The sequence below is a fragment of the Entelurus aequoreus genome, linkage group LG04, assembly GCF_033978785.1.
Source record: "Entelurus aequoreus isolate RoL-2023_Sb linkage group LG04, RoL_Eaeq_v1.1, whole genome shotgun sequence".
NCBI lineage: Eukaryota > Metazoa > Chordata > Actinopteri > Syngnathiformes > Syngnathidae > Entelurus > Entelurus aequoreus.
This window is the reverse complement of record NC_084734.1, coordinates 53,031,634-53,048,174: the sequence shown is the minus strand read 5'-3', so window position 1 is coordinate 53,048,174 and position 16,541 is coordinate 53,031,634. Positions and strand designations below refer to the sequence as shown.

General features: G+C 38.3%; 1 protein-coding gene across 5 annotated transcripts in view; it reads right to left on the bottom strand.

Annotated features, from left to right (window-relative positions):
• The window catches only part of LOC133648825 (gamma-aminobutyric acid receptor subunit alpha-2-like), a 128,671-nt gene that overhangs the window by 79,130 nt on the left and 33,000 nt on the right, over window positions 1-16,541 (bottom strand). For 4 of the 5 annotated variants that reach the window (XM_062045292.1, XM_062045293.1, XM_062045290.1 and 1 more), the window contains one exon: window positions 15,231-15,346. In XM_062045292.1, coding sequence (XP_061901276.1) covers window positions 15,231-15,346 — 116 coding nt within the window. Of the gene's footprint in view, window positions 1-15,230; window positions 15,347-16,541 lie in introns of those variants that run through there. The other variant, XM_062045294.1, reaches the window with a different exon arrangement.

Below are 16,541 nucleotides of genomic sequence, written 5' to 3'. Positions count from 1 at the left end.
TTTATTGGCCAGGCCTAATCAAACGTATTGGTAACGACGTTGTAACGTATGTAAAAGTATTTAGATTACTCGTTACTAGTAGAAGTAATGCTGTTATTATATAACACTGTTTTTCTTAACACTGCTGAGTGTTAATGTGTGCTCTCATACCTGAAAAAAACCACATCTATCATACAGCAACACTTTTCATAACAAACCAACAATAGTTCCTTGCAGTTTTAGAGCCCATCACCCCCTGAGTAAAATACATGTTTTCAGTTTGAAATTATCCAAAGTGCATTTAATGCCTGAGGACGACAGGGCCGTTATTTTTTAGGAACACAAGGACAATGTCAACGTTCATTTATTCGGCAAGAACAGTCAAACATGTGCTTTACATAAAATCCCCGTCCATTGGTACAGATGGGTGTGCTGAACCGCGTGTAATTGGTCAGATGAAACCTGCCTCCATTCAGAGACTGTCCCACTGTGAACCTTCCCAAAAAGCAATCTAACCTTCCCTCACAGAGGGAAAGAGAATACCAATCTACTGTTGTACAACAAGCAAAACATCGAGGAACTCCTTCCACATTGGATATCGTTGTCTTCACCTGGGATATAATGTACGCAGGAAGCAACACATTGCACCATTTCCACATGGCTTATTTACACGGCCTGTCATTCCAACACATGACTACATCCCAGACTCGCAGAGTCGCAGGTAATCATATTTTACTCCAGATGTCGTCAAATGCTTCTACAGAAGTTCCCAACTACACAAGCTGCTGGGTTTCAACATGATGGGAGTTACAGGAGTCACCGTCAAACTCAGATCATCAATAATTCGCCAGGTAAACCACAACCCAACAAGAGGATACCCGTACCTGTCCGCAAGGAAATATGTAGAATAGCTACAGTCGTGGTCAAAAGTTCACTTGTAAAGAACATAATGTCATGGCTGTCATGAGTTTCCAATAATTTCTACAACTCAATTTTTTTTGTGATAGAGTGATTGGAGCACATACTTGTTGGTCACAAAAAACATTCATGAAGTTTGGTTCTTTTATGAGTTTATTATGGGTCTACTGAAAATGTGACCAAATCTGCTGGGTCAAAAGTATACATACAGCAATGTTAATATTTGGTTACATGTCCCTTGGTAAGTTTCACTGCAATAAGGCACTTTTGGTAGCCATCCACAAGCTTCTGGCAAGTTTCTAAATTCATTTTTGAACACTCCTCTAGACAAAATTGGTGCAGTTCAGCTAAATTTGTTGGTTTTCTGACATGGACTTGTTTCTTCAGCATTGTCCACACATTTAAGTCAGGACTTTGGGAAGGCCATTCTAAAACCTTAATTCTAGCCTGATTTAGCCATTCCTTTACCACTTTTGACGTGTTTGGGGTCATTGTCCTGTTGGAACGCCCAACTGTGCCCAAGACCCAACCTCCGGGCTGATGATTTTAGGTTGTCCTGAAGAATTTGGAGGTAATCCTCATTTTTCATTGTCCCATTTACTCTCTGTAAAGCACCAGTTCCATTGGCAGCAAAACAGGCTCAGAGCATAATACTACCACCACCATGCTTGATAGTAGGATTGGTGTTCCTGGGATTAAAGGCCTAACGTTTTCTCCTCCTAACATATTGCTGGGTATTGTGGCCAAAAAGCTAGATTTTTTTTTTCATCTAACCACAGAACTTTCATCCAGAAGGTCTTATCTTTGTCCATGTGATGTCAGATGAAACAAAATTTAGCTGTTTGGCCACAATACCCAGCAATATGTTTGGAGGAGAAAAGGAGAGGCCTTTAATCCCAGGAACACCATTCCTACCGTATGTATACAAAAAAATAAGAGTTGTACAAATGACTGGAAACTTGAGACAGCCATGACATTATGTTCTTTATAAGTGTACAACTTTGTTTTCTTTTCCATTGCTCTTATTTTAAACATTCTGTCTGCTTAGACCACTCCTCTGGTTTGAGCGCTGGCTCCATCACCTGTCCCTGAATGGCAATCGGGACGCACCTGTCCTGGTACCCAGGACCGGCCCTGCCCTAACAAAATGTTAGTCTATTTTCTATACCACCAAACTGTGAAACCTCTTTCTTTGGGGACAGGACTGACATTCTGAAACATTCTGAAGGTTTAAGCTTTTTCTTCCCCATGTCTTAACTTTGGTTTATTTATGATACAATAATAGCTGCTGTTGCACTGCGACTTGTTTGACCTTGCCATCCAAACCCTGGTGCAAACCACCAAGACACAGATTAGCAATAAAATGAAAGCAGAAATGATGACAATTGGTGTAAAAGATTATCTTAGACTCTGTGCAAACACTTAATGCTTTGTAAGTACATTTTAGAATGTCGGCATGTAAAAAGTACCATCAGAAGCTTGTGTTCCCACCATTATTCTCCTGAACCTTTTAGTTGCATCACAAACCTAGCGTTTCTGTCACTGTCTGCATCATAATATACCCTAAATTTGATCAGTTCCTGTTTTTGTCTGGTATTTCCTGCCCTCTGCTCTGTTTGCAGGCATAATGGTCTGCTGACTGGGGGTTCAGCAACAAAGTAGGTCGACACAATTTGCAATTATTATCATTCACAAACCCTGAATACACACCAGGGAGACGTAATATTAGTCCTCATGGTTCCCTGTGTTGACCTGTGCCACTACTTCCACGTGACTTCCACAAAATACGAGACAGGTCGGATTGAGTCTTATTGGGGAACTGCACTTTTTTTTGGAATTTTGCCTATTGTTCGCAATCATCATGAGAGACAAGAAGACAAAAGTTGTTTTTTTTAATGCTTTCTGACATGTGAAAATCGGCTCATTCTTGGTGGCTAGCAATGCCGCTAATGCGAGCAATCAATTCTACCTCTAAATCACTTTAAGAGTGCATTAAAAAACTATCAACAATACTTCATTTACGTTCCGTAACCTAGTGGTCCCCAACCACAGGGACGCGGCCCGGTACCGGTCCATGGCTCGATTGGTACCGGGCCGCACAAGATATATATATATATATATATATATATATATATATATATATATATATATATATATATATATATATATATATATATATATATATATATATATATATATTTTTTAAATCAACATAAAAAACACAAGATACACTTACAATTAGTGCACCAACCCAAAAAACCTCCCTCCCCCATTTACACTCATTCGCACAAAAGGGTTGTTTCTTTCGGTTATTAATATTTCTGGTTCCTACATTATATATCAATATAGATCAATACAATCTGCAGGAATACAGTCCGTAAGCACACATGATTGTATTTTTTTATGACAAAAAATAAAAAAATTTAAAAAATAAAATAAAATACGGTAATACGATAGACCTAGTCCTTGTCCGGGGTGTCACCACCTCCAAAGTTATGGTACTCCGGTACACTAAAGTATTGTCCAATCATTACCTTATAAAATTTGAAGTTCTGACTCATGGTCAACAAGCTGCTAATAACCAATGCTTTAGCAGCCGCAATATTACTTGCTTGAGGCAGAGAAATCATCTGGCACTCATGCCGCTATGTAAATTCATACCGTGGGCCAGAAAAGCATAGTTTAATCATATTTGTCTTCAAATAATAAGTCATAAGTAAGTAATAAGTGTCTTTATCCATCCATCCATCCATCCATCCAAATAATCATATAATTATAGTTGAATATTACTTAGACATACAGGGTATTAGTTAGTCTCCAACAACAAATGCGGCCGCATTATTCAATTTACTGCGCCATGAGCTTAACTGGACTCTGTAAAGTATTTTAAATCAGCACTTAAAACTCACTTCGACTGTGTCTTCTCTACGGACTATCACGTTAAGTCCGTAGCTAAAGAGCTTCACCGATGTATTGTCGTGGAGATAAAAGTCACTGTGAATGTCCATTTCGCGTTCTCGACTATCATTTTCAAGAGGATATAGTATCCCAGGTGGTTTAAAATACAAATCTGTGATCCACAATAGAAAAAGGAGGGAGTGTGGAATCCAATGAACCCTTGTACCTAAGTTACGGTCAGAGCGAAAAAAGATACATCCTGCACTGCACGCTAGTCCTTCACTTTTATGTTCCTCATCCACGAATCTTTCATCCTCGCTCAAATTAATGGGGTAATCGTCGCTTTCTCGGTCCGAATCTCACTCGCTGCATTGAAAACAATGGGGAAATTGTGAGCAGCCCTTCTTCCGGTGACGTCACGCTACTTCCGGTAGGGGCAAGGCTTTTTATCAGAGACCAAAAGTTGCGAACTTTATCGTCGTTGTTCTCTACTAAATCCTTTCAGCAAAAATATGGCAATATTGCAAAATGATCAAGTATGACACATAGAATGGATCTGCTATCCCCATTTAAATAAAAAAAATAATTTCAGTAGGCCTTTAATTAAAACATTTCAGAACTTATGCAGATCCCAAATACACAAAAAGCAGTGCCAATAAGTAAAAAAAGCTGGTCTTGTATAAGAGGTCTCCTTCAACCAAGCTAAATATATACATAAAGACGTTTTTATTCAACCTTTATAGCATTACTAGGGTCTATGTCAGGGGTTGGTAACCTGTGGCTCCATTTTTTGCCCCAAAGTGGGATAAAGATAGAGCTGCACAATTTATCGTTAAGACTGTGATTTGCTCCTGCTCTGTTCTCTCTCTCACTGGTTCCTCCTCCCAGTGCTATTGTTTTTTCTTCCTGTCCTTTTTGGGATAATTTGCACATTGGTTATGTTTTGAAAATATTATGGGTTTGCTTTGATAATTATGACAATATATTGAGGGTTGTATTTGATTGTCAAATGTATTACTTTACATTTTATTTACGTGATTGAAGTAATTATGTGAATAACATTTAGGTTAAACATGCATGTCAAAAATTTCATTAAAAAGATGCATCGTTCTTTGACAAAATGTTTTCTTTCTGATTTGTAAACGCTATCCATCCCTAGTGGTAATGATGAGTCAGTCAGAGGTTCTTTGTAAATGTATTTCACTGTTTTTGTGGCAACTTTCTCTCTGGCACTCATCAAAGGTGGACACTTTCCTTTCCCCTCTCCCTTATCTCTCCTGCTAGCTTCTTTGTTGTGTCTTAACTTTTTTGTAGCCTCCTTTGCACTGCTCTCCCAAATCTAAACAATGGAATTGATCAACTAGCCTCAATAAAATTTACAAGATCTCAGTTTTTGGGGAAACTGCCTGCCACGAGGAAACGGTTGTTGCTGGACACACGGTGGACTCTTGGGAGGAGCAAAGGGCTGCGTACCTGGCGACCCTTTCAGTTGAGGATGAACATATCTACTTATACGGAACCATGATAACAGGACATCTGCTAAATTGAGTAAGCGTAGCCCTGGTGTATCGACAAGTTGGAAGATGCTGGCAACCGTTCAAGGTACTCCAAAGTAGCCACAAATGATTGGCGGATGCGGACAGAACTGTGGGCACTCAGACTTTTGTGATTTTGGACTATATTGCGACTATAACTTTGCGACATCTGGAGACGCTGTCTGCTCTGGTGAAGTATGATGAATTTAAAAAGTTTAAATTTGCTTTTACTCGCTTAAACAAACATTCTAATCTTTATTGTTTTCAATGGCTGCAAGGTTGTTGCTTCGAGATTCCCCTAAAAGGACAGTGCAACGAAGATGGAATAAACTCCTTCCCTGTCTCTCAGACACATACCTGTTTGACTTTTATTGGAGTGACTGGCTGTGTTATCGTGTTTGCGAGAACACAAAGAACGCAGAACAGAGTCACTCTGCGGGCTTACACACACACGCATCCACAGAAAAATATACGCCCCACACCTTTGACGCTTCACCCCATGTGGTATGACGGAAAACGGAGCAGTGCCCGCAGTCACGGCAGCTTCGGCCCCCCTCCTTGTTAGTCTTGAATTGTATGTCGTAATCTGTATATGTGCTTTGCTTTAATTTTTTTTCTTGGTCTCTAAGCAGTTTCTGTGATCCCAGTCATTGCCATTGTGTCCTTGGGCAAGACACCTCAGCCACCTTGCTCCTGATGGATCGTAGTTCGCGCCTTGCATGGCAGCTTCTGCCATCAGTGTGTGAATGTGACGTACTTTGGATATCATGCAGGTATATTAAAGCGCTAAATAAATACAGACCATTTAACAAAGTGAAGACTATACTGTAGCTGAAGGATGAAAGCATCAATACCAAGTGGAGCAACGCCTACATTGTATTTATCAGCATAGCATGGCATGGAGTTGGTTTTCTTACTGGAAGCTTTAGTAATAGGTGGGTGTGGCAAATGAGAGAAAGACACCACTTATAAGACCCATTAAAGCCAATAGATATGGAATGTAAAGTACAATTATAGATTATACTGAGGTAATCTCTCATAGTCCCACTATTGATGGTGTACTCTCAGCATTTCCTCTCAGCCTTGCTTCTTATCAAAGTGTCTGAAACGGCGTCTTAGGGGAGCTAGCTATTGTCTACACTTGAAGTGGAACACAAGTGGAGAATGAGTGCAGGCATTCGGATAATGCTTCAGTCCAAAGCGATTCGCTCTGTAAATAAATAATTATTTCTGCTTCTGAGGCGTAATTCCCTGCCTGATGTGTTTATATTGTATTTGTTGTAAGTGAAGTCAAGAGTTATGTGCAGTTAGAGCCACACTTCATTGCTGAAACAAGAACATTTTATTCTCTCCCTTCCCCTCTGAGTTGCCTCAAGGGGAAATGTGGATTCATCTTTAAAACCTCTGCCCTAGATCTCTCTCTTCTTCTAGCGTCATTGTTTAGTCAAAGATTTGACTAATAAAATGTGTTTGGATAGATGACACAATGGAGCTCAATGACCAAACGGTTTCAGTTTATTCAAGATTACGTTCACTGGAATTTACTGGGATTCATCGGAATTCATTGGGACTCGTTGGAATGTATTAGCATTGCTAGGATTGAATTGGAATTCCTTCAGGATTCATTTAGAAAATGCATGTTTTGGTGGAGAGACAACACAGTAAGACTTTCAGATGTAAAGAAATAAGTGACGATGGAGAGACTAAATGATTGATGTGAGGAACGAGTGGTTCTTTTTAAGCTATTACATGCTAAAAAGCAAAGTCCAGTGGAGCGTTAACACACTTTTTCCCCCACAGATGAGATATACACATCTAATGCATTCACAATGTGGAAAATTCCATCCGATGTCATTTGTGCATTGCGACATGAAAAGGCTTTGCTATAAAGTGGTTTCAAAATGGTTCATGTGATACAAATTAGAGGTTCTAAAGACACTAATTTTTCCAAAAAATGAGATAACCCAATATACAATACAGTGTATCACACAGGATAAATCAATTACTGTGACATACTGTAATTATTATATAATGAATTGATTTAACATCAATTACATAAACGTGATTTTACCAAGCAGATGCTGTTATAAAAAAGATGAAATAGCTGAAAGCCAAATGGATTCTTACTAGCGTGCAAATGACACACACTCCCTAACACATAAATATTGTCCAAAAATAATATAATAAAATGTAGTACAAACACCTAAAGTAACAAGATAGGATAGACTTTTATCAAGATAGGATAGACTTTTTTTTATTTATTTAATTTGACCTGCTGTTGTACTCTGTCTCAAAGTGTTATCATGTGCTCAATGTTTCCATTTCATTGTTGGTATTTTGTCTATTACCATTGTTGGTATATGCATTCTTCCTACATTGTTGATACAAATTATTGTTACAGTGTAATAATTATTGTTACCTGTGGTAATGCCACTATGATACAACATCTGTATTATAATCCTTAAACAAAGTAACAGTGAAACTCATGTGAATAATCACTGAATGGAAAACTGGGGGTGGGATTAAATAAATTATCTTCTTCCCACTCCCTTTCAGGCAAAACTGGACAATCATGCATTACAAACTATACATTACCTTTTGCACTATATAAATGTATATTAGTATGTGTTGTCAACTTTGTACTTTTTTTATTTGTTATATCATTGCCTGAAATAAATAAATACATGAAAAAATTAAATGATTTATCCCACAATGGGGAAATTATGTTGTTGCAGTGCAGGGTTTTTCATAAAGTAACAGAAGTCAAGCGTAATGAAAAACAAAACAAAAATAGTACCACAAATAGCTCACTAATGTATATATAGAAGATAAAATACAACAACAAAAAACACTAACATTGATATTAAACACCACCAAAACAAACATCACAGTAGTCACATAAGTGAGTTCTAAAGTCTTATGGCTGTGGGTAGAAAGGACCTGCGATAGTGCTCCTTCTTGCACTGTGGATGCAACAGTCTAATGCTGAAGGAGCTCCACAGTGCCGTGCATGGGGTGAGATGGATTGGACATTATGGATGTAAACTTGATCAGCATTCTTCTGTCAGCCACCTCATCAATTATGTCTAGTGGGCAGCCTAGGACAGAGTCAGCTCTCTTAATCAGTTTATTAAGTCTGACTGTGCAGCCCCCACCCCAGCAAACGACAGCATAGAACACCGCAGAAGCCACCACAGTGTCGTAAAAGGTGTACAGCAGTGACCCGCACACCCCAAAGGACCTCAGTCTCCTCAAGAGGTGTAGGCGACTTTGACCCTTCTTGTACATAGCGTTTGAATTGTGCATCCAGTTTATTGTTGAGGTGAACACCCAGGTATTTAAATGTGTCTACTATTTTTATATCTGTTCCCTGGATGTTCACCGGTGTGGGTGGTGGAGCTGTCTGCCAGAAGTCAATCACAAGCTCTTTTGTTTTACTGGTGTTCAAGTGCAGGTGATTACGTGCAGACCAGTCAAAAAAGCCTGAGATGACTTCTTGTTATTCCTGCTCGCTCCCCTCAGACACACATCCCACCACTGCGGAGTCATCCCAGAACTTCTGCAGATAGCAATGGCTGGAGTCATGCCTGAAGTCTGAGGTATAGAGCGTGAACAGGTAATGTAAGATCAGCGTCCCTTGGGGAGCCCCTGTACTGCAAACTACCACATCTGAAGAACAGTCACGCAGCCTCACGTACTGCGGCCTGTCGATGAGGTAGTTAATGATCCATGCAGCCAGCTGATGGTCCAGTCCCGCCTCTTCCAGTTTCACCTGCAGCAGTGCCGGCTGGATGGTGTTGAAAGCACTGGAGAAGTCAAAGAACATGACTCTCACCGCTAATCGCTAACTGGAAACCAGTGCTATCTAATCAGTAGCCGTCTTTAAAGCTAACATGAAAATAAAATTACTGTGTAATTATTTATACATGTTTCCATTTTTTTTTTTAAGTCACAACCCCCATGCAGTGCCTCTGCGACTCCATAGGTTTCACGGATCCCATGTTGAAGACCTCTGATGTACAGCATTTACCTTGGAAATCAGCTGATTTTCCATATTTTCATGGCTAAATGTCCGCCTTTTAGAAATTATCTGACGCTATCGACTCATTCTACGTCAGTATAGTGCAGACTAGCAGTGCTACTCCTGCTCTGCCAAGTCGGCTTCAAGCACACATCACTCATGTCTTTCCACGATTTCTGTCTGTATTCAGTGAATATCATCCTCTTCTTCTCTCAGCACGGTCCTTCACGCTCCCTTCCTTCCTTCCTTCCTTCCTATGGTTATAAAAACAAAGTTATGTCTTGCTTGGGTCGGATCTTACGCGGTTCACTGTGGAATTTGCTACACCAACTGGCACTTAGGAGGCTCGTACTTTGATTTTTTGCTTCCAACCTGAAGGCCAACAATTAACCAGGAGACAGCTCAGATCGTAAACATTGAGTAAGCCGAGGTACCGCTGTAAATGAACTCTATGTTTATACCTCACAACTCGATCTGAAAAGGATAAGCATGAGCTGATTTTGTGAATCTACGCTGATATGCGAACAGCACGAGGGACTGCAGCAGCAGCAGTGCATGAGTGCTGCCAGGCCATAGAAGGTCTGTTCCCCATATGGCAGCTTCTGGGCTGATGGCCCCAGGAATTTGAATTTCAAATGGCACCAAATCCTGAGGGAGGAGCTCAGCTTTGGGGTGAGGGGCTGGCTGGAAATGAAATGGCAAACATAGGAAATGATGGGAGAGGTGAGGACGAGGAGATGTATCTCTCCTCAATTATACAAATGTGAAACCTTTTGCTTCCTCTGCAAACCGGGAAGTGAAAAATGGCGAGCTTTACACGTTACCACAAGGGAAATATTTGAATGTAATAAATGTTTTAATATATGAATGTTTGATTTGAAACATGGCTAAAAGAATCATTAAACTTTAAATGCATCATTTTACTTGAACCGCTCCTCTAAAAATACATTGTGTCATACAAAACAGGGTCTCTAAAAGGCTGCTCGGGGGTCATTTTTGGATATTTTTTTTATTGGCCCGCAGCATGTAGTAAAAATAAAACATTATATAGGCTACATTATAAATGCAGTAGATGTCACCGTCTAATTTGCATAATTGGCCACGACATACTGTATATACTTTTTTTTAAAGTATAAGATCCAATCCAATCCAATCCACTTTATTTATATAACACATTTAAACAACAACACTGTTTCCAAAGTGCTGCACAGTCATGTTAAAAACAATATTAAAAACAATATTAAAAACAATATTATGCTCCACTAATGACAGACTAAAAACAAAAAATTAATAAATATAAAACCAATATAAAAACAATATAAAAATAAATATGATTAAAAACGATTTTAAAGGGTAAAACCAATTAAAACAGAAATAGAAATCAAAATTTATAAAAAAAACAAAACAAAGAGGACAACAGAAGACAGAAGACCACACAACTCACGTAGTGTTAAAAGCCAAAGAATAAAAGTGGGTCTTAAGACGAGACTTAAAACACTCCACTGTGGAAGCAGTTTGAACATGGAGGGGCAGAGTGTTCCAGAGCTTAGGGCCAACCACAGAGAAAGCCCTGTCTCCTCTGGTTTTAAGTCTCGTCTTGGGCACCACGAGCAGGAGGTGGCTCTCGGACCTCAGAGCGAAGATAAAACAACATGCATACTAGGGTTGTACAGTATACCGGTATTGGTATAGTACCGCAATACTAATGAATCATTTTCGGTACTATACCGTCTCTGAAACGTACCGGTTCCGCACCTTGCTGTGGCCACGCCGAAGTCACATCATGGCATTGCTGGTTTACGAGCAGAGAAGCATGTTCAGCGGCACACAATCACGCAGTACTTACAAGCAGACACAGTGTGTAGACAGAAAACGGAGAATGGATGCATTTTGACTTAAAAACTAACGATAAAGGTGAAGTTATAACACTGAAACACCCTCAGGAAGAGATGCTTTAAGACATGGCTAGCTAGCTAGCGGCTAACGTCCATCCGCTGTCGGCAGTGTTTTAGCTACTTCTAAATCACTAATCCTGGTCTCCATGGCGACAAATAAAGTATGTTTCTTACAAGTATCATCCCTGCAGGACGACGAATAGCTAAACATGCTTCACTACACACCATAGCTCACCGGCGTCACAATGTAAACAAACGCCATGGGTGGATTTACACCTGACATCCACTGTGATGATATCCAGAGGTGGGTAGTAGCGCGCTACATTTACTCCGTTACATCTACTTTAGTAACTTTTGGGATAAATTGTACTTCTAAGAGTAGTTTTAATGCAACATACTTTTACTTTTACTTGAGTATATTTTTAGAGAAGAAACGCTACTTTTACTCTGCTCCATTTATCTACATTCAGCTCGTTACTCGATACTGATTTTTATCGATCTGTTAATGCACGCTTTGTTTGTTTTGGTTTGTCAGACAGACCTTCAAAGCAGGATCTATCGCATGCCTGCGTTTCACCAATCAGATGCAGTCACTGGTGACGTTGGACTCCGTTTCACCAATCAAACAGAGCCAGGCGGTCACATGACCGTCACACGTGGACCCCGACTTAAACAAGTTGAAAAACGTATTCGGGTGTTACCACTTAGTGATCAATTGTATGGAATATGTACTATACTGTGCAATCTACTAATACAAGTTTCAATCAATCAATCAAAAGTGTGAAGGAAAAAAGACACTTTTTTATTTCAACCGTACCTCCCGTCAAAAGCCTAAAGACTGACCGCACAGTTCCTGTCTTCACAAAAAAAGTGCCGCTCCATCGCGCCTGCGCTAACAAAAAAAGAGTCTCCGAAAGCCAGCGCAAACAAGCTAGCAAGCTACGGAGTTTGCCGCCAATGTATTTCTTGTAAAGTGTATAAAAACGAATATGGAAGCTGGACAAATAAGATGCCAAAAACCAACCACTTTCATGTAGTATTAGACAGAAAGGAGGAACTTTTTTTCTCCTCCATTTGAAAACGTGGACGTTATCAGCACTACTGTCTGATTCCAATCAATGCAAGTCATCAGAATCAGGTAATACATCAACTTATATTCTTGTCTTCATGAAAGAAAGGAATCTATATTTTAAACATACATGTATATTCATTAAAACACCTTTAACATGTGAACAAAAACGGCTTCCTCAAATTTGACGTTGAGTTCATGTAAGCCAGGGGTGCCCACACTTTTTCAGCAGGCGAGCTGAATATATATATATATATATATATATATATATATATATATATATATATATATATATATATATATATATATATATATATATATATATATATATATATATATATATATATGTATATATATATATACTCACACACACACACACACACACACACACACACACACACACACACACACACACACACACACACGCACACACACACACACACACACACACACACACACACACACACACACACACACACACACACACACACACACACACACACGCATTCATAGAAACACCAATCAGAAGTGCACAGTGTGTTTACCATGAATTGATTAACGTTGAAAAACTTATCGGGGTCTTACCATTTAGTGGCCAATTGTACGGAATATGTACTGTACTGTGCAATCTACTAATACAAGTTTCAATCAATCAATCAATGAATGCCTACTAATAATTTATTTTCTACCACTTGTCCTTAATAATGTTGACAAAATAATAGAATGATAAATGATACAATATGTTACTGCATACGTCAGCAGACTAATTAGGAGTCTTTCTTTGTTCACTTACTAATAAAAGACAAGTTGTCTGGTATGTTTACTATTTTATTTAAGGACTTAACTGCAAAGAGAAACATATGTTTGATGTACCCTATAATGTTTTGTTCAAATAAAGCCAATAATGCAATTTTTTTGTGGTCCCCTTTATTTAGAAAAGCACCGAAAAGTACCGAAATAATTTTAGTACTGGTACCGGTACCAAAATATTGGTATCGTTACAACACTAATGCATACATTCAAAGACAAATCTTTAAGTTATTAGTATTAACCGTTACAGTAAGCCTTTCTGCTGTATTTTTCCATTGTTATATTTTTTGGGGGTGATGGGGGGGCTATATAAAAACAAATGGCCCCTAGGCCCCACTTTGGACACTTCTCGTTTACGTATTTCCCCAAGAAAGTGAAGTGTTACCAAACAACGGAAAAGTGTTTCCATGCTCGTCATGACCAGAGCTGAGTAGTAACTTGCTACATTTACTGAAATGGACTGTTTACAACATTTACACAGATGCCTAGAGGGCACCAACTTTCCAATGTATATTTTACACTATGTATTCCGCCCTCTTACGGATTTGTAGGCCTTAATAACACATGCACACACATTAGCTTTGGGTGTTGTTAGCTAATATTAGCAATTTGGATAGCTAGCGTTAGCTGTCATTGAATATATATTCTATCAAGACAACAACATGACTGCAATTTTTTTTTGGTTTTTTTGGACTGCTTTTGTATTTGTGCACGCGCTTCCTGCGCATACGTGTTGACGAGATCGGGTGAGGATAAATTGGATAAATTGTACTTTTCAGAAGAATTTTCATGCAACATATTTTTTACTTTTAAAACATTACTTTTACTCTCTTACATTGAGTTTCATTCCGATATTTCCATTTATTTACATCATTATATTCATTCATAATCTACAGTATTGATTACAACAGGGCCAGCTGTAACCTTTGTGTGGCCCCAAACAAGATTTTGTTTGTGGTCCCATTTTGGTCTTTAATATAAAAATGTTGATCTTTTTTTATGTTTTAGCTGTGCATATGCTAACATTAGCTAAAATACAACCTCATAAGTGACTGTAAAAATGTGCATCTTTTGTATGACAGGCTGTAGTAGTATCTCTCTCTCTCGCGCACACACACACACACACACACACACACGCACACACACACACACACACACACACACACACACACACACACACACACACACACACACACACACACACACACACACACACACCATTCACGGTTGTAGTGCAAGTACCATTAACTACTGAATACATGTAGAAGTTACTCACCACTGAATATTTACTCAATAGTAATTATTCTTTTAAAAATATGACAACTTCTTACTTTTACATGAGTAAAATTACTCTAAAGTAACAGCACTCTTACTTGAGTACAATGTTTGACTACTCTACACACACACACACACACACACACACACACACACACACACACACACACACACACACATACACACACACATACACACACACACACACACACACACACACACACACACACACACACACACATATACTGTATATATTCATATATACATATACATATATATATACATATATACACATATACACACACAAGTATATATACACATATACATATATATATGCATATACACATACTGTATATATATATACACATATATACATAATAATGCACATATATACATATACATATACATGCACATATATATATATATATATATATATATATATATATATATATATATATATATATATATATATATATATATATATATATATATATATATATATATATATATATATATATATATATATATATATATATATATATATATATATATATATATATATACATACATACATATATATACATATACATGCATCCTTCAATTTTGGACACCTGTGCCAGGTACAATAAAGAAAATTAAAGTTTATCTTGATAAACAGTGGTTATTTGCAATGAGGGTTTAACGTCGGAGTTTGTTTGTGTTACTTTTCAGGAAATTCTGTCTTATTTCATCTAAATGTTTGTACACGGTTGTCACAACAAGTGGGGGTGCAGTATGTTTGGCAAAGTAAGACCGGACCTTCAAAAATATTCAATTGAGTCTTTTCTTACCTCCAAGACCGGGGCGTAAACGGTTGTCATAGCCATCCAGCAGGCTGTCGAGGATGCGCGTAAACAGGGTGATGTTGGTTTTGAAGGCATCAGATGTGGCATCGGCGTCTACCAATCTGGGCAACACACACACACACACACACACACAACGTGATCAGCTGGAAGGACTCGTTGACAAACAGGGTTGTATTTGAAGTGTATTTCAGACTCTACATTTCCCTCAAAGGCCTGATTAATGAAACAAGAAGAGTTAAAGAGTTGTTATAATGTGGCATATATACATGTCTACCTCATCCACACAGATGGCCCATTTCTCGTCAGAACATTAAAACTCTGCTCTTGAAGCTCAAATGCAACTTCCTATGCAAATGCAAGCCCAGCTGAAGATTCATGCTAAATGAATTCACATAAGGTGTTGCGTTAAAGCTAAAAATAATTAACACCGTTGTCAGCTTGGGAATAACAGCCTTGGGTCAATAGCATATTTTACCATAAATAGGAGAAATAAAACGTATAAACAGAAGGAACATTTGTACACACTCCATTGTAAGTATTTTCTGGCAATGTCTTTGAATGTTTTCTTGAATTATGTAATACCTACAATGTAGCATATAATAATAGCAAAGACCTGTTTCTAATTGAAGTCAAACGATGGGTGATGTACTGTACCGCTAAGTAGAACACACAAAATACATTTCTAATCTTACATTGTTTACGTTAACTGTATTCTCTATTTGGAAACAACACACTTTTACAGGTTCTTTTTTTGGCATTGTGGCGGCCAGAAATGCCTGATTTTGCAGCTTCTTTTTCAAAAAGTTGAGATGGTTTGAGGCTTGTTTTCGTCAATAACCTTGCACGAGCTTGTGATTTTAGGAATACTTGAAGTGTTCTTTGTAAATGTAACCACAAACAGCACTCGGGAATTAAATTCAATAAAGCGTGCATCATCTAAACACGTATGTGGGCATAGTTGGGAAAACAAATATAGATGTTTCTCTCATTAAATTAGCACACTGAGTACCGAAACCTGACTTACATTTGAAGTAATTACACTTTCTCTAAACCAATTGTCAAACCATTATACTATAAAAAGAAACTCCAAATAAAGCTGCTCCTTTTCAGTTGTCTGCTACATCGTCCCCAAATGCACACATTCTCTTTGTATGTTTAACTCTTACAAAGCGTTTGTTCATCGTAAACTTTAATTCATTTTATAAAACAATGCTTTCGTTGAGAACATTTGGGAACTGTTGAGCGCAAGCTACAGTATAGTGGAGATTTTTGTTGATAAATGAGAGTCAATGAGGA